Source organism: Micromesistius poutassou, assembly GCF_964030765.1.
Source record: "Micromesistius poutassou genome assembly, chromosome: 9".
Taxonomy (NCBI): domain Eukaryota; kingdom Metazoa; phylum Chordata; class Actinopteri; order Gadiformes; family Gadidae; genus Micromesistius; species Micromesistius poutassou.
The window spans coordinates 13,706,062-13,733,119 of NC_140279.1; the positions used below are offsets into that span (position 1 = coordinate 13,706,062).

The 27,058-nt window shown below is 44.1% G+C and overlaps 3 protein-coding genes across 3 annotated transcripts; all 3 read right to left on the reverse strand.

Annotated features, from left to right (window-relative positions):
* Window positions 1-1,127: 1,127 nt before the first annotated feature.
* LOC311352825 (small conductance calcium-activated potassium channel protein 2-like) lies at window positions 1,128-6,987 on the reverse strand (the record flags this gene model as incomplete). The annotated part of the gene is made up of 10 exons (XM_084472641.1): window positions 6,769-6,987; window positions 5,894-6,379; window positions 5,486-5,581; window positions 4,756-5,009; window positions 3,849-4,016; window positions 3,224-3,365; window positions 2,768-2,878; window positions 2,474-2,601; window positions 2,147-2,216; window positions 1,128-1,424 (listed from the first exon to the last, which is right to left on the reverse strand). The coding sequence occupies exons 1-10, from the start codon at window positions 6,877-6,879 to the stop codon at window positions 1,128-1,130; spliced, it is 1,863 nt and encodes a 620-aa protein (XP_084328767.1). The 5' UTR covers window positions 6,880-6,987.
* Window positions 6,988-10,963: 3,976 nt separating this feature from the next.
* ccdc124 (coiled-coil domain containing 124) lies at window positions 10,964-14,978 on the reverse strand. The gene is made up of 5 exons (XM_084472828.1): window positions 14,866-14,978; window positions 14,160-14,339; window positions 13,448-13,658; window positions 12,277-12,382; window positions 10,964-11,683 (listed from the first exon to the last, which is right to left on the reverse strand). The coding sequence occupies exons 2-5, from the start codon at window positions 14,316-14,318 to the stop codon at window positions 11,482-11,484; spliced, it is 678 nt and encodes a 225-aa protein (XP_084328954.1). The 5' UTR covers window positions 14,319-14,339; window positions 14,866-14,978; the 3' UTR covers window positions 10,964-11,481.
* A 2,096-nt stretch (window positions 14,979-17,074) lies between these two features.
* slc5a5 (solute carrier family 5 member 5) lies at window positions 17,075-26,475 on the reverse strand (the record flags this gene model as incomplete). Its single annotated transcript, XM_084472916.1, has 15 exons — window positions 17,075-17,239; window positions 17,335-17,399; window positions 17,676-17,773; window positions 18,407-18,609; window positions 19,222-19,308; window positions 20,103-20,173; window positions 20,471-20,583; window positions 21,072-21,160; window positions 21,497-21,626; window positions 21,996-22,136; window positions 22,784-22,938; window positions 23,517-23,584; window positions 25,220-25,271; window positions 25,581-25,646; window positions 26,119-26,475. 15 exons carry the CDS (start codon window positions 26,473-26,475, stop codon window positions 17,075-17,077), a joined length of 1,860 nt encoding a protein of 619 aa, XP_084329042.1.
* Between the last annotated feature and the right edge of the window lie 583 nt (window positions 26,476-27,058).

Genomic DNA, 27,058 nt, shown 5'->3' on the forward strand with positions numbered 1-27,058 from the left:
CTTGTGACCGGAGCTTAGCCTCAGCGCGCGAAATTGTGGTCTCGTGGGCACAGCTCACTTCCGAGAATTTGGCGCGAGATTATGTAAATATATGTACTTTAGACCTTGGAGCTGAGTTTAGTAAACATCCCTTCTGCAGGGATGGTTTAGTTCTTGCTATAACAAGGAAATCGTACAAATTAAGCATCAAAGGCGATTTTGTCAACACGTTATCAGTGAAACAATTAAAATGAGCGAATAGTTAGTTATATTACGCTGCTTATTGCATAATGTATTGCGCTTTTTGATCTCGCCGTTTGGCGGGAGAAGTTGACAAACCTCTGTTGTCCACCTCAATAAAGACAGCTGTGTGTTTGTTTGTGTGTGTGTGTGTGTGTGTGTGTGTGTGTGTGTGTGTGTGTGTGTGTGTGTGTGTGTGTGTGTGTGTGTGTGTGTGCGTGTGTGCGCGTGTGTGTGTGTGTGTGCGCGCGAATAGTTTGCTTTGGAAATTACATATTTTCAGTTTTAGGTCACGAACTTTCCCTGACATATTATGTCATGACATTGTTATACTATTATGTTATGTATATATATAAAAAATATTTTATTCAGGAGTTTATTCCCAAAAAATGAGTAATAACTAAATGCAGAATTAATCAATTAACTTATTTTTTCATTATTATTAGTTTATTCAGGCATACAATCTCATCAAAAGGCTTCTTTAAACAAGTTCATAATAACACTTTCATATTCACATTAAATTAAATGCAATATTTCTGAAGTAATAAAACTAGACCCATCCCTTTCAGATGACAAAGAGACTTTAAAATCCTTAGGAAAGGGCTGCTGCATTACAGTTTAAAAATAATAATCCAGAAAAAAGAGAGTCAATGTGGATACCGTTTGCTTACAGGTTAAATACACAGTAGCCCAAAATATAAGCTCTTCAACTACAACTAAGTTCAGTCTAAAGTTGTACACTTTCCAATGTCCAGAACCATAGAACAGAACTATATCTTAAAACTATCAATAGTTATAGTTTGCTGTTTTTGCCTTGGCATGGTGCCATTTCGAACAAAAGTTCGACAGACCAGATGGTACCATAATTTTATTAATACCAGACGAGAAAAGTGGGGTACACCCAGGCCTCAACAGCGGTATGAGTTGTCGGGTGCGGTGGAGGCGGGGCAAAGCTGCCGGGGGGGCGCCCCCCCACCTCCGCCCTCAGCCATCGCCAGGGAGGAAGTGAGGAAGTGGACCTGGTAGGACAGGTTGTCCAGAAAGTCCTTCTGTTGCTTAGCAATGGCCTGGGACAGCACCAGGGGGAGGGACTGCACCCCCAGCAGGACAGAGTCCAGTTTCTCCTCCAGCGCGGCAATCCGGTGGTCCAGGTTCTCGCTGCGCCGCTGGAGCTCCGAGACCAGGTCGTACATCATGTTCTGGGTCTAGAGAGGGGAGACCAGAGGAGATACCAGGTGAGACATCATGTTCTGGGTCTAGAGAGGGGAGACCAGAGGAGATACCAGGTGAGACATCATGTTCTGGGTCTAGAGAGGGGAGACCAGAGGAGATACCAGGTGAGACATCATGTTCTGGGTCTAGAGGAGGGAGACCAGAGGAGATACCAGGTGAGACATCATGTTCTGGGTCTAGAGTGGGGAGACCAGAGAAGATACCAGGTGAGACATCATGTTCTGGGTCTAGAGAGGGGAGACCAGAGGAGATACCAGGTGAGACATTGTGTTCTGTGTCTATAGAAGGGAGACCAGAGGAGATACCAGGTGAAATATCATGCTCCAGGTCTAGGGAGAGGAGAGATGGGATGGTCTGACCCTAAAGAGAGGAGAGACCGAGAGACATGAGGGTCTGACCCTAGAGAGAGACCAGACCAGAAGAGACATGAGGGTCTGACCCTAGAGAGAGACCAGCCCAGAGGAAAGGCCAGGGGAGATACCTGGTTGTACATTATACTTCGGAGTCTGGAAAAAGGAGCGCCCTTAAGAGAGATCATACTAGGAGATTATTTTGCTATCAATTTTGTTTTCCAACAGCAGGTAAAACCAGGCTTGAATCGTGACCAGCATTAGTGACCATCATGTTGGGTCACAACTCTAACAGCTGTTATGCCATCTTGAAATGTTAAATTCTCTGAAGAACAAATACAAACCTTTGCGATGTCAACAACTGTGTTGGCCTGGTCAGTAAGTTTCCTCTGCTCCATTTTAACCCTGCGTAATCTGAATGAATGAAAAAATCAATCAATCAAATAATATTTCCCTTTACTTGTACAACCGATGGACATTGATCAACTTGGCTAAAACACAAAGCAAACAAGTAATGTTAGTAATTCATCAGTTATAAGTTCTATCAATTCTAAGTTATAACTGATGTTGTTACGGCCAAGTTACGATGCCATGACCGTGCGTCATGAACGGCGAATCCCCGCAACTTTAGATTCTGCTGAAGGCCCTAAACATAACTCTTTAGCACCTACTGGTGGATGGCCTGGAGAAACTTCCTCTGGTGGTGGCGTACTGTGGCGTGATCAATCTTCTTCACCAGTTTGGTGTACTTGTAGATCAGCCATGTCTCCCTCAGAACGTTCGCTGCTGTGTTTTTCACCTTTGAAGAATTGGATTTTATATGTATTATTATTATTATTATTATATAAAAAGTTTAAAGACACATATAGATGTCACAATTAATTGTGTTATTCAGGCCACATAAATTGTTCTGAAATGATGATTTAATTGATCTATCACACAGGCAGCCTGGGGTGTTAACTGACCTTTTTATAAAGCTGAGTGTCCATCATGAAGTTGTGGACGTGCTTCTCTGCTCTGGTGAGCTCCGACTTCCTCGCTACCACAGCAACCACCAGTGCTGTGCAGCCCGCGCCCTGACGATGAAATGACAGGAAGCAAACTTAAAAAGAATAACTCCAAAGTGAAATGGCCCCTAATTGACTTGAAATTCTAATGTTATAAATAATAAATAAATTACAGTGAATACAACAGTCTTGAGAAAGGCTGATATTGTTATTACGTAATACAGATATCCCAATTACAAAATCCTGTACTTAAAACTGTATTGTGTGTGTTCAATATATATTCCACCATTCAGAGCAGATAAAATATGAGAATGCACAGCCCTACAAAAAAACAGCGATAATTACCACAAACATCGTTTTAAAGTCATCAGCACAGTGAGAAACAACAACAGTTCCAATGAGGGGAGATCTCACCATGATGCCGGTCAGCAGACACACCCCTTTCCCACAGTAGGTGTGAGGGACCATGTCCCCATATCCGATGGACAGGAAGGTGATGGAGATGAGCCACATGGCCCCCAGGAAGGTGCTGGTCACCTGCTGGGCGTCGTGGTACCTGGAAGAGAGCAGCTAGAGATGAGGCAGTGGTGATCAGGAACAAGAGAAGACATGTACACATCAGCCAATCTGTGTGTGTTGTATTTCAGTGGTTCAATCATTTATCAAAACGAGTTGCCTCTGCAAGAGAACAAAAACAGATGAATGAGTGAGTGAGACAATTCATAAAAAAATATAAGAAGTAACTGAGAAACTAAGCAAGGGAGCGAGGGGATAAATAAATATAAAATGTATCATATAAATATATTATATGTAAATAGAAAGATTATAGTTTCATTAACTTTTACGTTGGGTTCCTACTTCTCTCACACCCATTTGAATGAATAAATAAATAAATACATATTGCATTATTTTTTACGTTTTGAGGTACCTCACACACACTTGCAAAAAAACAAATATATGAATAAATAAAAACATATTGAATATCTTGTTTTGAAAGGCAGTATGTTTCTCAGATTGGTTCCAGGTCTAGAGCCAGTACCTCTCACACACACGCACGGTCCAGGCAGCGATCACCCAGCAGGACACGCTGAAGACCAGCAGCACTGTCCCGGGACACATGGTCATCAGAGTCTTCATCACGAAGCGTGTGTCGAAGCTGATCTTGTTGAGTGCACCAATGCTGTGCGACGAGGCGTCTGTGAAAAGCCTGCCTGTGCACACAAGAAGCCTGCATTAGATCAGAGGTTCCCCTCACTGTCCCTGGTCCCTCCTGCCCCATGTAACCACGATGCTGTCTCTGTTTTAGTGTGAGGCTGTGGTCGATGCTGGGTGCTGCTACCCTGACGGCCGCCAGTACCTGATCACCATTGACGATACACATTTTCAATTTCTTTAGAAATTGCACTTCAAATGTTTGCTTGTGATACTGCTACGTATGCCAATTATGGCACCTATTTTACCCCTTACCGTCCCTGGGATTTAGGGCTATGCAGATGAAATTGACTTGACTTGACAAGATAAGATATATAAGATGGTACTGTATTCATCCCAGACTGGAAATGTGGGTGTCACAGCAGAAAGTACATGACAATGATACAATTAAAAAAAAAAATATATATATATATAAAAGTTTGTTAAAAAATAAACAGAAAATATAAAAGCATTTCACTTTGTGTCACTTTATCCCTTGTTTAAAATAACATAAAATAATTCTTCCAGACAGGACAATCGGGTTAATCCAGTAATTTCAACTATTCTCATTGTGATACCAGCAGTTTGCACTCTTATTTAAAAAAGTGTGCTATTATTATTGTCATCTTTTTTCGGTTTATCGTTTTTATGTAATTCATGAATTGTTCCACAGTGGAGGATGACTGCAATCCAAGCCTTTCCCGTCCATTAACATCCCGCTCCCTAACGCGGATCAGCAAAGAAGCGGGAGGAACTTGCTGTGCAGCAGCGTCACGCGTCCAATCAGGTAGAGGCGCAGGAACATGGGCACGGAGAGCAGGATGTCCAGGTCGGCGGCGGCGGCCCCCGAGGGAGCGTGGCTGAAGACCAGGCGGGCCGCACGGGTGAAGACGTAGCGGCCCGGGACCGGGTGCACGGCGCACACCAGCAGCTCCAGGGCCACAAAGAGGATGCGCTCACAGGTCATGGCGATGCGCCAGTCGTCCGCTCCATTGTCCACCATGAAGAGCTGGACCCCCACCGAGAGGAGGGGAGGGAGGGACGGGGTGAAACGGCTGAGCAGTGGCAACGGTTAGTGGAGCACATGTGAAATGTGTTCATTTATTGTAGCTATATCCTTAAGTTATATTTTATATTATATTGTATAGTTAATAATTAATTAATTTCTTCCTTCATTTCTATTTTTACTATTGCTATTTAGTCATTTAGCCAAGTTTATCCAGAGGGATTTCTGGTTAATTATCAGAGATATATTTCATTCATGAGCAGGTAGTGGGTTTGGGAATCCTGCTCAGGGATGCCTACAGGTAGGATATTGGGAATTTGAACCCAGTATCAGCTGGGATTGAAACATCTTAACCACTAGAAACTCCTGCCTCATTTGAGTTTCAACAGTAAAACTAGGAGGGTAAATGGTTCCCCAGTACTGATGCTACAACCCAATAACCTAGTTATTGGATACTAATAGCTAATATCTACCCATACCTGGACCTCCCTGGCGTGGTACATCACGATGAGCCCGAGGAGAACCACAGTGGAGACACTTATCATGCCTTTAAGGACAAACGAATACACAGACTCCTGGGGAACAGGGAGGAAACAGGGTTAAAGGGGGACAGATCCAGTTTGATTACAATTATTTTATTTATGATATAAAAATGAGTAAATATTTTACTTTGTTGTTTGGATTGTGCTAAGCATATTAAAGATCTGTATGCAATTATTAATATGATATAATATAGAATATAAATATGAAAATAAACTACTTTGAAATAATGTAATGTTATTGCTACTATTGCTATTATGATAGTAACAAAATACAACTGTACATACTACAGTATATATATCCGACATGTTTTACCTTTTAAATTAGTCTAATAATGTACTACTCACCTTGGTGTAAAACCCCCTGGACAGCTCCGTCTCGATCACCATGACGACGATGCCAAACATCCCGCTGACCAGGGCGAAGTCGCTGAGCCGCTTCCTCTTGCCGAACAGCGCCCGGCGTTGGCCCAGCCGGTGGCTGATGTCCCGGTTCTTCTTCGGCGGTGACGGCGCCGGTGTCCCGCCGGCCCCTTCCTCCCGGATCAGCTGGTCGCTCTCCGCCTTGCTGGGCTCCTCCCGGCTGGTCTTAGAGGAGGCGTCCTCCGGGACGTACCGGTACAGGAGCTGGGAGGACCGCGGCTCGGCTGGCTCCGGGTCCGGACCGGGAGAGGGGTGGAACATGCTCTGGTGGCCCGCGGCCGACGGTCTCGGCGCGTTCCCGTTGGGGGCGAGTCCCGGGTTGTCGATGGCCGCATTGCAGGGCGGAGACCCGGTTCTCTTGAGCAGGGAGACTCTGGACCCGGTGGGACTGAGCTGGGACTCGTCGTTGTTCTAGACGACAGAGGGGAGGTGAGTTAGTGCAGTGCAGGGGGACCGCACATACAGACTTTAAACACATCAGCACAGGGGGCATCAGAGTTGGGGATAGGGTGTTTGTTCTCCCAGCCTCACCTGTGCATTAATGCCCTGTATCATATATAAACAAATCACTGTAACTGACTTCAAGTTGCCTTGCAGGTGAGCATTCATGACCTTGTGTGCTAAGGATGGTGGGTGGAACTGTGGTACGTACAAAATGAGGACTTCTAATGTTCTGCTTCATCGTATGCAAATTAAAGCTTACCTCTGTAGGACAAAACACAGGCGGAGAATAAGTGCAAAAGGAAATCGAGAAGGGGAATGGTTCCACACTTCAAGCTCTACAAAGTAAAACCAGGTACCTGATTTTCCGCGTGATAGAGCCTTTTGTCAGCTCGGTGTTGGTTTTCAAGCGAGCCACGGTGGCTGAATGAAAGGGAATCTGCACTTTGGTCGGGAGCAGAACCTTTCATCCAGGGACTGCTGGTGAAGGGGGAGTCCGAGAAGTTCAGGGGGTTCAACACGAGCGAAGAACGGGTTTCTGTTCCGGAAAGTTCTCTCGAGCGGCGTTCGGCCTCCGCTGAGGCCGGAGCTCCGTCCTGAGGTTCTGACAGAGGCAACAGCTGGTTCTTCTCCCCGAACTCAAGGGAATTCAGCGGGATGTTGAACAGGTTGTTCGAGGCCGGGATGCAGCCGTCTTTGAGTTTAAAATGGTTGGAAGGTTGTTGTTGTTGTTGTTGGTGGTGGTGGTGGTAGTGGCGCAGGCCTCTCCCGCCGTCCTCTCCGTTGCACTGGTTACCCGTGAAGCCGTCCTGCGAGCAGAACGTGGCCGATATCAAAGGGTCCTCCGTGAGGGTCTGCTGAGGGAACACCTGGCAGGTGGAGATCAGGGAGGACTTGAAGAGGGGCATGTTGTTGTTGTGAGCCGACAGCGAGAGGTGTCTCTTCTGGGGGACGCCGCCGACGCCGGGGGGAGCGTCTTGTCTCGGAGACTGATGGAACCCCCCCACTCCCTCGTGTTCGCAGTGAGACTCGTCACGTGACGGACATCCGCAACCTCCTCCTCCTCCACCACCACCATGATCGGGATGGGAGAGGCCCATACCGGTGCTCAGCTTTGCAGCAGCGGTTGGACCGCTCACACCGCCACCACCACCACCACCACCACCACCACCACCACCACCACCGCCACCACCGCCACAGACATGGCTGCAGAACGGAAACCACGGCCGCTCCCCCGACTGCGGTAAGGTTCTGCTCCGGATCTTCAGGGGTTGCAACCTGGAGGGAGTGGCCCCGGCGAGGGGTCCGCCCTGGGTCATGGAGGAGGGCGTCCGGCGGGGGTCCGGCACCGGCGAGGCCCGGGAGAGGCGGTAGTGTAGGACGTCGGGGTCTCTCCCAGCAACGGGGGGCAGGTCAGAGCCGGGATGGCAACGATCATGACCCCCGTCGCCGAGGACCTCTCCGGTGGAGTCCAGCCGCTGGGTGGCGTTGGTGGGCTTGACCAGGATCAGCCTCATGGCTCACCGCCGGGGGGTCTGGACTTCAGGTGTCGGATGCCATGCTTCTGGAACACAAATGAACATGGATTACAGCACACACCTTTATTTAACCAGGTAAAAGTGTCATTGAGACTAATTTCCATGAGAGACCTGGCCAAGAGGGCAGCATAAAACCAAGAAATACATTAAGGTTTTGTACAAACAAAAACACAGAATTTTCACACATTTAAAGGGGACTTCATAGGAATTAGAGATAGGGACAATTCCCAATACCAATTATTATTCCAATTACAACCTCCACATCCTTTAGTAGTAGTAGTAGTAGTAGTAGTAGAATCTAATGTTGAATGATTGACAGTGGCTTTGAATGCCTTCATTTATATCCTGTTCCTATTTGATGGTAAACATCCAGGCCACCATGACGATGTCTGAGCATGTTGTCAAATGATACGCATCCACTTATGCACGGCACTTTGTGCTTTCCGTTCCGCTGTTCTTTTTTTCACGCTTCTATTTGAATTTCCCCAGCATTGCTACAAGTAACCATTGACTTCTAAGTAAACATAATAATAACACAATAATGACCTATAAACCAGAACCCCAGCTGTGCATAATCGGTGAGGTATCATGTAATCTTAAGGCTCTGGTTCAGCTGTTTGACAGAAGCCGAAGGCTCTGACAGCAGCAGATGCTCTTATTCCTCTCAGTATGGAAATCAGAAAGGCTCACCAACACATAGGACTGACATTCTGGAGAGTAAAACCACAACATGGTGTCCCATCAACCTGTTCTTCATTACATTTCTATATATATTTTTTTATTTACATAAAAGTATTTATGTAAATAAATGTTTACTGGAAATGTAATATTGTTTAAAGCCAGCTATTATATTGTTTTCCTCATCGTTAAAGTTACTCCTAATACAGAATGTAATTGACTCTAGTTAAATCAAATTTAATAGATTAAAATCTATTAATTTCGGATTAATAAAAAACACTCCCATTTGATTTTTTTACATTGCATTACAGATGATTCACGCAACACGGAAGCCTTTTCTTAATTACGACATTAAGAATCCAAGGTCTTGAAGGTCTAATCATGACTCGAGAACGTTGTCTTACTCTTTACCATCTTGGATTATAAAATGCATTTCCTTGAATAACAATCCTGATGCAAAAAGGAATAACATCAGCAGGTCTTCTCTTCTCCTTATTCTGAACGAACACACGGCACGCAGAGCAACACACAGCCCCTGAGAACGGCCAGGGCTTACCTTGTCGCTTCGTGGGGAGTCTGCAGGGGCCCCGGGGGTGGACGTGGTTGTTGTGGCAGGTAGGAGAAGTGTGTTATGATGGTCTGTTGTGCAGCCCCTTACTGGCCCCTCCGAGCGGCTCGCTACACTTGACACAGGGGCAGCGCAGAGCTTTTCCTTTGAAAGTAATGATTAGAGATTCACTGTGAGGGAAGAAAGGGGTGAGAGCAGAGGACTTGTGAGAGGCCGTCATGCAAATGGAGACACACAAATACACACACACACACAGGCACACACACATCACAACAGGTGAAGAACAACCATCACCATGATGTAACGTCAGATGTTTCTGAGCTCAAAGGGCTCAGACATGATGAAAAAAAATTGGATCAGATTGGTCAGATTGCTATGGGGAGGGGGAGGTGAAGGAGGAGGAAGAGGGAGGAGGAGACTGGTCCTTTTCAAAGCAGGGCGGTAAATAAACAGGGCAGGGGAACTTCTCATTCATCACACGGTTTCACAGAAGCTTCTTATCTGCTCCGCCACAAGGAGGCGGCTGGACAGGTGTCTCGTTTGACCCACTGACGGCTTCAATGGGGTTGACGAATGGGAGGGCCTTCAAGGGATCGCCAGTGTCTGAGCTCCAGGAAGTGATGTTATATTTATAAGGGGTATTGGAAGACGATATACATACATGTAAATTCAACAATGACATTTTGGTTGGTTGGTTGAACGGTGGTCTCTCTGTGACCACGAACAGCTTTGACTATTTTGGTTTTGTGGGAGTATAAAAGGTGATTGTGAAAACACTTCAAAGTGGTTACAAGAGACATTGATAGGCTTTGAAGAGACGTGAACAACAATTGAACAATTGAACTGTCGGTGTTTCTGATGTCAGGGGGGGCGGTCACACTCAAAGGGGCCCTCGTTGAGACTAGAGACCAGCCTGCTTAATTGAATTATTTCAATACTTCGTTTCACATAAAAGATTTAATTCTGTCACACTTTAACATTAAACTTAAGCAATATTTACTGAGTTATCATTCGTGATTGAATTTCTTTTTGTCCAATTTTTTAAGTTAACAAACCCTTGTTTCAAACTTCAAACAACTCCCCCTCAAATAAAAAGTGGTTATTAGGAGTGAATGTTTCTTATCCAGTATGTGTCCGGTTGATCTGTCTCTCTCTCCATCCATGCTACCAGTTCCACCCCAGCACCAACGTCCACAGAATGCAGCCTCAGCAGACTGGTCAGGCTGGCCAGGGAATCTCGCTGTGCAGTCAAAAGCCTTTGTGGCCCGCGGTGACACCAAACTAAGTATTACCAGGCTCATTCCTAGACCACTACACTGTTACATAGGCAACCGTCTCAATCACCATCCCTATGGTGGACGGCCATTTAAAAGCATTTATTTGGCTACTTTTAGAGGTTGTTGTTTTATTCATTTGTTATGGCTGCATTTGAGTATCTAATGATTTATCCATATTGCCGTCATGTGTGTGAACTACATGGGCATGCTGCAAGAGTGGTGTTTGGAGCATAAAGTGTGTATTGTTCAATTACATTACTGAGCAGTAATACTATTTTTGATGGTAAAACCATGTGTCTAATACATAATGATGTGCATATTGATGCTACTTTACCTTAACATGTCGAGCAAAAAATGTGACTTTGCTTTTCCTTAAACTTTGTTCGCAATTTAAGGCATAAAAATACTGACCTTGGTGAGAGCTTTAGTGGTTGGGCTTTAAGCTTTTTCAGTGATATTTATTTTATAGAACCAAGAACATTCTGGAAAAGTGTTGCTGGGAATCAATGCCTGACTTTATTCACATTGTTGTTGTTGTCCAGCCCTGCTCAGACCGGTCCAACAGTCGAGCATTCAAAAGCAAAAACATTTAAATTTGTTAAATGAGATTGTTGATATGGTCATGGAGTAGCACCCTTGAATTAATTACTATAATCTCAAAACATCTGAAACAAGGCTTGACGCCTCAACTTTCATTGAGCCAAACATAATCAAACTCATAAGATGCAGCGAGTCCTCATCAAGAGGAGGAGGGGTGCGTAAACTGAAATGTCATTAAGGGTGACTAGATGACTAGAAAAAACTAAGCCAATGTTAGCTGCGTAGAATTAAGAGCTTTCCTTAAAGTCCTTGGGCATTGGAGTGAGTCTGTCTAAGTGAGCAGTAACGGCTTTCATCAGCAACTCTCGCTATTGACCTGAAGTAACATTCTTTCCAAAATAGTGAGAGTTTTGGCTTTGTTGGGTTTGTGAACAAGGTTAGAGCGAGTGTAGAGTAAGTGCCGGGAGGCCTTCACTTGGAGATGGCCGCCAAGCGCTGGTTCAGCGGGTTCTCCGGCGACTTGGTCCACTCCTTCTTTAGCATCTGCTTGAGCTGCGACAATCTCATGTTGGGGTTCTCCATCTTGAGGCGAGGCATGTGGGCCTCCTCGTACGCCGCGAAGGCCGCCTTCATCCTCCGCTCTGGGTGGCGGTCCACCTCCTCTGGTCCGGTACTGCCGGGACACGGAGAGGAGGAGGACAGGTGAAGGAGGAGGACAGGTGAAGGAGGTGGACAGGTGAGTTGGACAAAGGAGGAGAACAGATGAAATGAAACAGGTAGATCAGAACAGGTAACCGAGAGCAGGTAGAGGAGAACAGAGGAGGGGAGTAGAGGCCATGAGCCAATAATTAAACCTATTATTTATATTCTCCAAGAAGCATCACAGGCTGGAGTATAGTTCACAATACATGCAAGGCATCATTCATTAGATAAACATGCTTTCCTAACTTTCTTGTACCTGAATGAGGTGGAACTTTTAACTTTCAAGCTAGCATTCTGCCACACTCTAATCCCATTGTTAGGATATTTTGCCCGTTGTAGTGGTTAAAATCATAAATATTGTGTTTCCCCCCCCCCCCCCCCACACACACACACCTAAAATAAGGGGGGGGGGGCAACTAACACGGACACAAATCTTTTTTTATCCTGAACTAAATGAGGCTAGGATAGTCCCAGTGGACTATTCCTGGGTGTCAGGGGGCCTCAGATAATGAACAGAGCCTGAACCACACCATGACAACCAACCAATGAGCCGTGAGCACACACCTGAGCAAGGAAATAGCGTCTTCTATCGTCCGGGCGGCGACACTGCCCTCCTCGGGCTCGATCCGGTTCACGTTCTCCTCCAGTGGGGTCTCAAGGTGACTCTTTTCTGCAAGGTGAACGGGTTATGTGGTTATTATTCATAATTATTCATAATTACGTAGCTGAGAAGATGCTTTGATCCAAGGCAATGTGTACAGTGAATTAATTGTGTTAAGCGTCCTCCTCAAGGAAGCCTACAGGTATTCTGTGTTCATTGGGGATCTAACCGTTTTTTTAGCTGGGAGAGAGTCAAACACGCAAACCCTACAGTATCCCTCCGAATCCACACAGAAAAGGATGTACTATTCAAGACCATTTCGATCTAAAGTTTTGATACGCATCATGATATATGGATATTAATGTAAAAAAGGAATTATACTGAAGATCTTGGTGAAAGACCATTGATATTTCCAAAGAGTGATTGATAGATTGTGTCCCATGTCCGTCACAATCTGCATTGTCTACGGCACGTTACACAGACCCGGGGCTAAAGTCAGGCTGGTAACTTTCGTTGGTGGTTGGAATAATGAAGAGAGGCACATAGATTAGCCTCAACTTGAACTTGTTAAGTTTCGATTCTTTCAGGTGAGCAAATAGTCTTGTCTATGTGACAGTTGGTTATTAATTAATTCAATCATTAATTAATCAAACATTAATTTGAGTTTTAGCACTAACAAGATATTGTTACAGCGTACTGTGGTTACCATGACAACGGTAGTAGAAACAGCCATGAACATGCCATCTTTTAATTAATGAATGGAAGAGGCTTGTAAACAGAGATCAGAAATAGTTATGATAGGATGTTTATGGGGGATTAGATACATTGTTATTAGTTTGTGGATTATGAAAATAATTTATATATATATTAAGATATTGTAATAGATTATGATAAGTTTTGAGATTGGATAAAAATAAATTTACATTATGATATTCTAGTATTTCGTGAGGTATTGTATATTGAGATGCTTTCCTCAGTAGGCCGTTGGTATAATAAAGAAAGCCAGCTAAATTAGCCTCCACTCAAACCTTTTTTTATTCTTCCTGAATAAACCGCCATTTTAAATAGAGTCAACCCACTGGGGCCAAACCCCCCCTGATCAGCGTTACACTCTTCAGCCAGGACGAGGTCTACCTTTAGGTCGAGGCTGGCCCGGCTGCTGCTCCTCAGCCCGTAGGGTCTCCTCTATCTGGGCGCGGGTCACCTTGCCCCCGCCTGCAGCCGCCGCTGCCGCTGCCGCCTCCTTGGTGGCCCGGCCCTTCAGCATGGAAGCCTCCTCGTCCAGGAGGCGCTGGTTCTCCTTCTTCCTCTCCAGGGCCTCCAACCTCCGCTTCTCCTTGTCATCCTGGGGGGAGCAGTGGACAGAGAACAGGGGGAACATATTGAGTGTTGGATAGTTGGTGAAGCTGACAGCATTTTAGAGCATGTGATTGCTATTGCCACTCAGACTATGCCTATGACACCTTTGGTTATTGGCCATTGTCCGGGGTTAAAAACAGATTTTGGTTTATTTCCTGCCAGAGTGGAACAACTATTTATTTTGTAAATATTTGACCTGCCAAATCTATCCACCATTGGCTGAGGCAGGTGTTCATTTCAGACCCTGCCTGTGTCTGGCTCCACGTTTAAAACCAAATGTAAAATGTAACCAGCATTTTGACAAAATGTCTAGTGTCTCTGGAGATTTCTCTCAAACGTTCTCTCTTATTCCTGAACGACCATGCTCCTGTCTTCATATATGTTGTTATAATGAAACACATGCATATATTAACTGTAGCCAAACAGTTGCCGCATAGTCTAGAATAAAAATGTAAATACTGTTTTCAGGGCTTGTCGGGGGGCTTACCTTCCGCGCTTCTTTTTTCAGGACATGTTTGTCATTTTCCGTCCACAAAGCATCCTCTTGTTCCTGCTTCTTGCGGGCGTCTGCCACGGCTTGAGCCTCAGCCTTGCGGGCTTTGGCCGTGACAGCCTTGGAGTTCTCCCCCTGAAACTTCTTAGGCATCCCAAGTTCACCTGATGCCAACTATGAGGGAGACAACGCTGCAGGTTTTTTCGCTTGCACTTTGACACTTGACTCGATTGCAGTTTGTTCTAGCCATTTTAAGGAGATACAGATTACAGAACATCATTGCCGTTTTGGGATCACCAATAAGGATCATGTTGAACATCCAGAGAGGAACTATTTACATGAATTGGTTGTGAATAGTGGTATCGTTAAGCACTACGACAGGTGGTGTTATCAAGGCAATGCTAGTATCGCAATGTGGCCTTACGTTATGTATTCCAATGGTTAAGAAAAATACTCAGTGTAATAAAACACATTCAATATGACCAAAGATACAACAATGTAATACCAACAATATTATTCACATATTCTGTCTTATAAAACGAACGCCTGTTGTTTTCTAGTTGGCATCCGCAAGAGTTATTCTGATGTAATATGTATGCAAAACATTTTTATTCATTTAAAATTTCACACATGAATCATGGCACTTATCTCGAAATTTGTATTTATCTAAATAATAATAGAATAGAACATCTGCTCGTACCTAAATGACAGTGTTGTTTGAAGAGGCGTCCGCCACCTCCTCGTCCAGAGCGCAGCGCACTGTGATGACGTAGTGTCCCCCGCTCCAATCGAGTCGCTCTATGTATGAGCTCTATTGTTGTATTATACAACCATTTACATGCTTATAATGGTACATTGTCCTTTTCATATTCACCGTTTAAGGAGCAAGGGATATATATTTGAGTCCATTCGGAATTAGGCTGTGTCTGAAGCCAATCTGTTGTTTAAAATGTATATTCTTGATATGTATATTGTATGTTTATTTTGTGTATATTCTATTATGTGGAGAATATAGAGTAAAAATAAGGATGGATACATACATATATCCATACGTAATAATAATTCATATCTCGGTAGATCTGCTGTATTTAGGTTTGTTCGAGGGGGTTGTCGATTTCTATAATGCACATGTATTAGCAAAATCCTCTGTCTTCATATATGTCTCTGATTGTATCTCATTAAATGTTTATCAGTCCGATTATCAACTTTTTACGACTCGGTTCTTCATCGGATAACGTTTATTGCTTTCTATTAGGGTGAATAAATCAAATTGCGTGTGCGGTGGGGTGATGCCGGTGAAGTCATGGGTCGGTCGTCTGGCCGACACTTGGCTACTTATCCACTAGGGGACGATGTTCCGCAGTCGGTGCTCATGACGCAGGACATTATGGAGCAAGCAAGTCAGCCTCCCCACCACAACACGGCGGAAAATGAACCTCTTCGCAGCGACCTGGACCATAAACGACTGAAAGAGCTGAGGAATGCCGCCCTGCAAACATCTTTAGCATCACGAATGGAGGCTGAATGTACCGTGGACTCCGAGGCGCGGCCGACACGGGAGACCGCGGAGGAAGATCCGGCGAACGGCGTGTCCTTCAATCACCACCGGTCCGAGGAGCTACCAGCGGCCCCTGGGCCCCTTACCGAGACGGGGGAGGAAGAAGAAGAAGAAGAAGAAGATGAAACTGATTCAAATCTGACAAAGGAGGAGGTGCAAAGGACACAGACGGACCACCTGAATAAACGTCTGCTTTCCTCGTTCCTGGAGAAGCTGAACGAGAGAGACTTGGCCCTGCCCGGGGTGCAGCACCTGGACTGTGCGGTGGCGGAGGAGGACTCGAACCGGGCCGCAGAAGACTGGTGATGGGCAGCCGGAAAGAAAGGAGAGCTTTGCGGGACTGGTGTGCACCATCATTGGTGTTAAAGTGTGCATAGAGCACCGTTCCACATCGAAGAGATGCCTGTTAAGTCTTCAAACGATGCAATGTTATAGGATGTGTTGAAATATTTCTTTTTACCGAGAAGAGTAATAAATTGAGAACCAAATAAATAGTCCTCCTCGGTTGTGTTGCATTTTAACATTGGGCAGGGTCAGGCTAAACCAAAGGTAACAATATTGCTACGCCTGTCTTACTTACTTCCTAGAGCTGCTTACTAATTTAAAGTTGCAGTATGTAAGATTGAGCCCCTCCCAGTCAGTAGGCGGGAGTTCTTCACAATTAAAAAACAGGGTAATGTCCTTGGATTTTGTGTCATAGTCATGGGACATTCCCTGCAGCGGGAAGTTCTTGTAAAAAAAAAAGAGGAACGGGCAGGCCAGCATTAATTATATATATTAAAAAAATATCAGTTATAGGATGTGAGGGTTATGTGTCGATTAATTTCAAACACCCTTATATAAACTGCCTTGAAAAACTGGTAAATTAATGAATTGAAAGAGAATACAGAACTCAATTCTATATCCACACTTTATTCCAGGTTCTCATCAGAGAACAATTCTATCATTGTCAGGTTCTACCACCATCTATCAGCAGCAGGAGACAAAGGTATGAACAGGTGAAGATATGGGAACATTCCAGAGAAATTACTTTCGAGAAAGTAGGCCTAGTTCAAACGTCATACATTTTTTTGTAAATAGTTGACTTTCAAAGCTCTCCTTGTGTCATGCATTAACATTTTATATAGAAATCTACAAAATATTTACACTTAACTGCTAAAAGATTAGCAAAAAACAATTAAATATAAAACAGTACATAACAGTTACTGCATCTTAATTGTCAACAGTACCTTAACAACATGCAATAGTTGCAGCCAAACAGTTGCTGAAACAATAACAAAAGGATAATGTCCATTTTACCCTAGGTGTCACCACATCAGGAAACAGCCTTATCGTGTGAGTAACTTCTGTGTTATGAACGGAAACGACTCTTGTAACCAAATAGCTTCCATCTCTTGTTATTCTGGTCCTCCTGTAACTCTATAATTCCCACATCATTCTTTTCCCCGCGGCTGGAACCCTTCCTGTGCCCCGCATTCAGAGGGATCATCTGAGGGTGTGGGCTGTCCGAGTCCCCCTGAGTAAAGAACAGACCCTGTGTGTGAGCAGAGCACAGGTCCACTGGAAATCATGGATATTTTCAACACGCAGGAGGGAAATAGGTTAATCTACCAGTTTTAACTTATGCAGGTCCCACCATAACAACCCAGGTCCTATCGTGTTCCTCTTAGTGGCTCCTGCATTGGAAAGAATGGAAACCATGGTTATTTTAATCTGTATGTTCACAAACCTCATCCCATTGCCTGGTTTTTAGTTTGTCTTGAGACTGACGAGGTATAAAACTAGAACATTTGATTTTGAGAATTAGTGCAAAACTAGAGACATTCAGCAAAGAAAAAAATTATGTAAAAAATAACAATACATGCAAGTATTTAAGTATATCAAAAGGGATTAAAGTATGGTTTTAACAGATAAAGCATATTGAGTTGATGTAATTACAGCAATCTGCTCACCTGTTACACAACTAACAAACAGCCCGACCAGGATGACCGTGCTGGTTGCCATTGCGCCAAAGTAGAGGTAGGACATGTAGTAGAAGTTATGGAGCCCTCTAGTGGTAGAGCAGGTGAATAACATTACTTCTTACTCATCACTGGCATTTTCAATAGAATTTCTATGGGAAATAACATGGGGTTTTTGAATGACGTACATAACAAACTGTAGGTGGCGGAGAAGTAAAAGCTGCGTCACGTTTTGAACTACACACATTTTCCATCTAGTTTCGACTGTTTTTGGATTGTCGGTGCCGTTAAAGAAGTAAACGATTATTAATGCTACTTTAACGGCACCAAATGTTTGTTATGTACGATCATTCAAAAACCCCATGTTATTTCCCATAGACATTTGACCGAGGGAACCGGAAGCCTCGGAGGCGGGACTTATTCTTCAGAGGTCTGGCATAATTATTATCAACTACTTCTGCCCTTGATCTCTCCTCGTAATCACCTCAGAATTAAAAAAAAAACCCTTGTTTGTTTCGAAATCAAAAAGCCTCAAATGTATTTTGATTATAAAACTGATCTTTGAAGTCATTATCTCTTTTTAATCAGTGCATTTACAGTAAGCAGGTAGAAATCCCGATCCTTATCTGATGTTATTTGTCATCTAAACACCATAACCCATAGCCCCCTGTGCTAAACTGAGCCTTATGAAACATTTCAGTCTGAGGTGACATGGGCCTTACTCATGTTCATCTGGATGAAGATGTACAATGGAGGAGGGTCTCTCTGTGACCAGGCTGCTGGAGAGAGAGTTGTTGTTGGGTGAACAGTTCCCTCCAAGGATGGGCAGGACCCCCATGATCTCAGGGCTGGGTGGGTAGAGAGTTGAGCCGATGGCCAGCCACAGAGACACACTGAACCCTGCTGCCACGCCACACAGAACACCCTGGGGCACAGGAAGGACAGAGGGACTAGACCAACCATCCTTATACTTTTATTAATACTAATATCCACTAACAATGACCCAAACAGATAAAACGCCCTGGATCCAAGCAGGACAGAGCGATTGAACCAGTGTGTCATGAAGTTAAGAGCCTAACCCTAGCCCTGTAATTAACACTTACCCTATTACTATTACTTACATTAACCGTCATCCTTATACTAAACCTCATCTCCTAATCTTAATACTAACACCATTTTAAAACATACCATTATTCTTATACAAATCCTAACACTAATACTAACCCTTATAATAATCCTAACACTTATACTAACGCAAATACTATAATACTAATCCCAATTCTTGAACTAACCCTAAATCAAACCCTTATCATAATACAAACCCTAGTCCAAATACCATCCCTTGCGCGCACGTGCATGCGTGAGTGCATGTGTGTCTGCGGTAATTTCTCAATGAACATGAATCGATTGTTGAAACCTTCATCATCATCATTCAACACTATCATCAATAAAAGTGGACCATTATTTTAAACACAGTGACGATTATATTGATTTTTGTGTTCTAATGAGCCTTATGAGGACTGTGTGTGATACTCACTACTTGGTTGGCCCAGGGGAAGAATATGCCCAGGGTGAAGGCTCCGAGCAGCGGGCCGCTGACCACGCCCATGACAGTGAAGGACCCCTGGGGAGCAGGGGATAACACACCACATTACAGCTCCATCCATCCTAGACAAAGACGTCTGGCTGCCATGACGGTTTGCACTCGTTTAATTCTTCCTTTTGGGCCGAGGAGGGCTTCACCCGGACATTAAGGCCTAATCGCTATTCACCCCTTAGCCCTACCCCTTGATTTTGCATTTTCACACGTAGGGGAAGTGCTGTCACAAAAGTCGTTTCATTGAGGGGTAGGGATAAGCGGAAGGGGTAACTAGCCCTCGAAAGGCACCATGTGGCCTTGACATAGCTGCACTTTGTGCACATTACAGGTAAGAGGGCTTTTTCCAAGGCTGAAAAATCTCTGGAGTGCCTCAACTGCCTTCGGTCAATGAATGCAAAACTGACTCGCAGTGCATGCTGCGCCTGCATCCGGGACACTGCTGCTAACTTTGGTTGACGTTGACGAGGCATGAAAGGTTACTGGTTTAACGGTAAACAGTGCTTAAATTATTATACCAGTGTTAATGCTAATTAAATTTGACACATTAATAATTACCTTTGGGAATTTGACTGAGGTTTATGGTGAAACCGGTAACCGTTTCATCCCTAAATGGAAGTATCTCACTGAGGTGCTATCTATTTTCGTCTATTTCCCGTCTGGGGATAATAAACTACCGTCTTATCGAACTACAATTAGGCTAGTTATCAAAGCTATAAAATAAAGTCATAGCGTTGATAAACTATCTCAGACAACGCCTTGTCACTAAGATAAGACACTGGTCACTCGATCCATAATTTTTTTAATCAATGGATCTATACCTGAAGAACACCCCAGTCCAGCAGGGAGGAGAGAGCAGCCACGATGATACACAAAGACCCAAAGAAAAACGCTGAGAACACAACACACACAGACACACAAACATATCTCAATTATGTCCTCAAGTTTGAAATGAATGTTGGGGAGTATTACTAAATAGCCACAGGAACAAGAAGATTTTTTTTTTTTATTTATCTGAAGCTATCAGAAGCTTATTAGATAGCTTATGATAGCTTATCAGCTATCAGAAGCTTTAGAAGCCAACCACTTAGAACTTAGCTAAATTGTAGTGAATAGTAAACAGTTAATATGGTGATGCTCAGGAGAACATTGGTATTACGGTAATGCCCAGGAGCCAGGTGGGACCTACACAGGGCTTTGGAGATGAGGATCAGCTTCTTCTCGGGGAGGTTGTGGAGGTGGGGCTTCAGCAGGTCCTCCATGGTTACGGCTGCCATGGCGTTGATGCTGGTGGAAGCTGTGCTGTGGAGCCGGGCACGCGTTTCACACCATTAGAAGCAGATAACTTAATGATCCCGGGGAGGAAGTGATTAACGACTGAAGACATATTGACAATATGGCAGACATTGATTAGGGGAACTTGTCATGATTGACTTCTTTCCTTTCAAAATGTTTTCATTGTTAATGATAAGAATTATACTGATTTACACTGCACTTAAATCCCCCCTGTCCATTGTTTTACATCGCTCCACCTTTGTACTGCTCATGTTCATGTTTAGGCTTATTTAACTTTTTTTATGTATAATTGTATGTATTCATGTGATGCTGATGTTAAATTGACTCCTCCTTGGTCTTTGTTCTTGTTATCGGCCCTGTTAGAGCAGATTACGACTGTGTAACCTTGTCCTTTGTTTGTCAGTTGTTTCCTAGTTTCGTTTTGCTGTCAGAACGCGCCACATTTTATCTTTCTACTCCTTACGCTTGTATCTTGAATCGTGAGTAACCAGTACCTTAGCGTGCCGCTGTATGCACAGGCCAGGAACAAGCCTGGGAACCCCGGATAGCTCTCGAATATCTCCAGCACGAAATACGGCATGTACTATTCAAGAAAACACACACACAAACAATTTACCAATATTACAAAAACAAATTTCTTGACCATTTCTTATATCCAAGATAAAAGCTAAGGCTAATACTTTATTTGACATGCTGTCATCTTAGTTTTCTCCTTGCTAACCGCTGTGAAGTCCCGGAAAAGGGAATATCTTCAGCTCTGTTGGATTATTAGAATAGCTGGACTCAATTCTAAAACATTCTGCGGTACTAAATAGTTGTATTACGTAATTAAACAATAAATTGCTGATGATAGTTCTGTCCCTATTCTAACTTGGGCCAAGCGATGCATTGGTGTCAACTTCAGACTGTGTTTCCTCACCTGGTCAGCAGAGGAGATCTTTCCGGACAGCAGGGGGTCACAGTTGCTATAGTAAGCAAACATGACAATGCCACACGTAGCTGCACTTCCCACAACCAGGCACAAGCCAATCTGGTTCACGAACAAAGACCTAGGCAAGAGCAAACACTTTTATTTACCATCACTATCACCACACTTAAGTAAACTAGTAGTATCACTATACACCGACCCACATGACCTCCAGCTCCTTGTATTGACTTGTGGTAGTGAAGTCATTTACAAGCAGGCAGAAGGTTGCCTAGAGGTTAGGGGGCAGACCTTGTTGATTGAACCCAGTTCATTTCGCCTGGAAGCCCCCCCCCCCCCCATCCAAGTATATAAATGCTATCTGGAATGAGCTAAACATCTCTCTGCCAAATAAGTACATTTAGTCAAAAAAGTACATTTTATGTGTACAGCCCTCTAATCCCAGCTACTGTCTAGGGCTTCCCTGGCCCCACATGAACACATGGGAACCCACCATTGGGCCTGGCGCTCGGTCCTGCAGGAGATGAAGCGCTGCACCTGGGCTTGGTTGACCCCGTACATGGAGAGCCACACCAGGGCCCCCCCAACACTCAGGCTCCAGAAGCTGTAGCGCTTCCGCAGGTCCGGGTCAAAACTGAAAGATGACAATATAAAATATGTTGTCATATGATGTCGGCACACGGGATCCCATTGTAGACGGATAGATGCAAATTCAAAGATAAGTTGGCAAGCATTTTTGGTTGACATAATTATCAAAATCATCATCATATTCATCATCAACATCATCAATATCATTATCACAATAATAATAAGAAATTGGAGCGTCTAGCAATGTCTGTTACTACTCGCCACCTAGGTGGCTGCCATACTCCACCTATGTGTCTTTTCTCTGGCTCCTTCAAACAAGTAAGCAGGGTGGTGATGTTAAATATGGTTTAGTTTTGCATGTAATGAATACGGCAAGGATGCTCCAATGCCATGCAGGAGATCTCCCAGAATGTGTGTGGAGATGGATGGCGTAATCTGTGCACACTGAATACTCAATGTGCGACAGGTGTGCAGACGCACCCAGCCCCAGACTTCAATCAGACTTGGCCAGGGGTGGCTGCTTAAACCAGAGATGATCCACACACACTCCCACAGAGCGTGTATGTAAATATTAACTGTTAAGTCAACACTTAGAGCATGTTGTGACCCAAACATCCATCACTGTGAATCCCTGGAAGCCGATGAGTGCTGGAGAACTCAGTGGTAAAAAGCATGAGACCATGGGTTCATTACTCGTTGAAGTTGAGGCGGGACCCGTTGTAGGCGATCTCCAGGACGCGGGCGGGCCCCCCCACCAGCACCGTGCCGTGGATGAAGATGGCCAGGAACCCCGACAGCATCACCAGGATCTGGAACACGTCTGTCCAGATCACCGCCTTCATACCCCCCTGTGACACACACACACACACACACACACACACACACACATACAGTTAGTTATCCATCAGTCAGACAGATGGTGTGATAGAAAATGACAGACCATAATGTGGTCTGTGTGTGTGTGTGTGTGTGTGTGTGTGTGTGTGTGTGTGTGTGTGTGTGTGTGTGTGTGTGTGCGTGTGCGTGTGTGTGTGTGCATGTGTGTGTGTGTTGAGACCAGATACTCGAATACACCCATTGGTGTCAGCCTCGTTTGCCAAAGCTTACAAATCAATGTTTAGGACACATCTGAAGAGGATGTAAGCTGTTACTTTCTGCGATGTAGGCAGAATATACTATGATGTTCTGGCGTGATTGAATGTTTGATATCTCTTGAGCGTGCTGAATATACTGAGTCTTGCTTATATATTTTTTGTTTGATATCTTTGCTTATCTTATCTTGGAGAATATCATATAACTGACAGACAGACATTCAGTTTCATAGATTGACAGACAGACAGTCAGAAGGACAGACAGACAAGTTGACAAGCAAAGCAACAAGTCAAGTGTAAATGAGGAGTAATATCAAGAAAGCAGTTAACCTTACCACGGTGGTGTACACAGTGCATATGATTCCGGTGGAAAATAGAGACACCCACATATTGAGCCCGGTAGCTGAAAGAAAACACAAATAATATTCACGTTAATATTCTCAGGATAATGACCATATCGGTTGATGACCAGCTTGACTCCCTTTACATTAAGCGCATCCAGCACATCCTAAAAGTGCCCTCGCAGGAACGTTTGCCACCCTCAATGGTCCTACACAGAACCAACTGCAGGAGCATAGAGGGGACCATCATGAAACAACAGCTAAAGGTCTGCCCAGGAGCATCTTGTACAACCAGATTAAAACGTGGCCCTTGTTCTGCAGATGGTCAGAAGAAGAGGCTGAAAGACCATCTGAAGAGGTCACCGTCTGAAGAGGAAGGGTTAGATGAACCCCTCTTCCCTGGAGCCCGCTGCAGGGGACCGCTTCACATGGTGCTGACTCAGGACCATGCACTCCATGCCAGCATGGAGTGCAGCATGCACAGGAGAAGAGGTTAGTACAGCGCCTGGCTAATTGGCAAAGAAGAAGGACTTTGGAGCTGGCCCACCCACTAAAGTCACCCTTGTCTAGTAGTGTGCTTAGTGTTAAGAAGTGTGTTGAGCAGTGTGTGTAAGGTTTAGTAGTGAGTTTAATGTTTACTTGAGGGTTTGGTTATGTTTGTAGTGCCTAGTAGTGTGTTGAGTGTCTCGTAGTGAGTTTAGTGTAATGTGATAAGTAATGTGATAAGTTGTTTGTTTAGTGCCTAGTCGTGTGTTTTGCAGTGTGTGCAGTGTTTATTCGTGAGTTTAATGTTTACTTGAGTGTATGATTGTGTTTGTACTGTCCAGTTGTGTGTTGAGTAGTGAGGTCATTGTTAAGTAGTGTCTTGTTTTTGTTTAGTGTGCGGCAGTAGCGTGCGGTGACCCTAAATTTCAGTGGGGCAGAAACTACTGCCGCATGACCACACCCACAATTTATATGTTTTTTTTAATATGTACATATTATATACATATATAATATTGTATTATATATATAATATATATATATATAGGCTTCACATCATTCACAGTCGTGGTCTATAAATCCCCTTGTCGTGTTGTTTGATGGCTAACTTCTCTTCCAATTTTAACACTGTTAATCACAGCTGCAACACCACTCGCCATATCTGCATCTGATATAGAAACTATAAAAGATACTGGCGGAATAATTCCAGTTAAAACAATTCTAGAATATGACCATGGGGCAGACTACTTTATGACCATGTAGGCGTCTTCTAGCACGGATTGCAATTCTTATTGCAGCCTGCAGGGTTATGCAATAAACATACGGAGGAATGCGGCCGTTGAGCTGCCCTGCCCCAACATTGCATGACATGTTAAACTCAACTAGAATCACCACCATCATCCAAAAGGTGATGTCAACAGACCAAAAATAGTCTGAAAATATAGATAGTTAATGTGACAATCACATTATTAAAAATAGACTTGGAGCAATGATTTACTGAGGAGCATGCTTTTTCAAGTAGTTCGCTGCCCCACCTGCCCATATGGACGGCACGCCTAATAGTCTAATAGTGTCTAATAGTGTTTAGCAGTGTGTGTGCTCCTAAGTTGTGTGTGAAGTAGTGCATTCAGTGTCTTGTAGTGTCTTTAGCTGTGTTTGCAGTGTATAGTGTGTGTAGTGCGAGTAGTGAATTTTGCAGAGAGAGTTCTCCGTACCTTGGTGAAGAATCAAAGCTGGAGCGTAGATTACTATTCCAGTGTAAAGCAGCTGGGAATGGAGAGACAAGAGTTTTTAAAAGGATTGGAATGCGACACTTTGCCCAGAATAGATTGTAGGCCTTTCAGAATAGTCCAAGTGCACAAAGGCTCCATTTTGAGGGAATTACAGAAATATAAAAGTTTGAGGCATCACTATTTGCGATATATCTATCCTCATGATTATATATAGAAGGCCTTTCGTTTGATTTTGAAAAAGCTACAGGTCTAAAAAACATTACATATAGGCCTACACATAATTATTCTAACCAACTATAGCATAGCATCCTCCCTATGAGTCGTGAGTGTGAGTTTGACTTACAGTCGCAATCAGAAACTGGATGCTCCCCAGCAGCTGGGTCGCTCGGCCAAACCTCAACCTGAGATACTGTGAGAGGCAGAGGTTATGCATTATTACCGCACTTTCAACACCAGCCCATCACACGTCCATTCCTTCCTTCCTCATCCGGCCCTTTTGATGACTAGCAGGTGTGCGCTGCAGGTGTGTCTCCAGATTAAAGATAACATTTTGCATTCTGGAATCAATAGTGTTACCTTATCTCATCTCATCTCAAAAGCACGGCTGCTTGCGCTTTATTTTTATTATATTATATTTATTATATTTTCATTTTTATTGTTTTGTTTAAATGTGGCTTCATTCTGAAGCACTTGTGAGACCGGAATATGAAAACAAGACACATATAAACAAGCAGTATGAGCTAATTGGACACTGCTTGCTTGTCTTGTTTTAGACAAATGTAATTATTGTAAAAATCTATTTGGATAAAAGCGTCTGCTTAAATGCCCTAAATGTAAATGTAAATGTAATCTTGATTGACATGCTTGGTCATCCGGGTTACCTGGTTGGTGCTGGTGAGGCCCAGCCTGTAGAAGATGGGCAGGAAGAGCAGGGCTGTGAGCAGGGAGTTGATGCTCTGCCCCAGGCACATGTAGAGGAACTTATAGCCGTAGCGCATGGCCTCCGCGGGCACCCCCAGCACCTGCACCGCAGACATGAAGCTGGCACAGAGGGACAGGCCCACCGGGATGGCCGGCATCTTCCGGCCTCCCGTGAAGAAGTCGTCAGCCGTGGCTTCTGTCTTTCCCTTCTTCAGGGCCTGGAAGAGCCCTATTGCCATGGAGATCAGCAGCATGACGGCGAACACAGCGTAGTCGGCGATGCCAAACCCTGGTCTAGACGGGTCCTCCTCTCCCATGGTGATGAAGTTAGAAGCACCCAGGTGAAGTGTACAGTGCGGTCCTTGTGGGATCGAAGCGCAGTCCTAACACAGCAACAAATAACATGAGTTATGGGGACGCGTCCCATTTAAATTCTAACATACAAACCGACATGATTTATGGGTACATAAATAGTCCTCCTAACACACTAACAAATAACATGAGTCATGGACTTGCTCTGAGCTTAGTTCTAACATACCCACAACAAACCCCACGAGTTAAGGAGACATATTATGAGCTCAGTCATGAGTTATAGGGACATGGTCCAAGCTCAGTACTAATACACCACAACAAACAACACAAGTTATGGGGACTTGCTCTAAGCACTAGCTCTAACACACCACACCAACTTACATGAGTTATGGGGACATGTAACACTAACAAACAACACAGGTTATTGGGACATGGTCCAAGCTCAGTACTAACACACTAACAAACATGAGTTATAGAGACATGGTCCAAGCTCAGTACTTACACACCACAACTAACAACATGAGTTATGGGGACATGGTCCAAGCGCAGTACTAACACACCACAACCATAATGACGAGTAATTGGGAA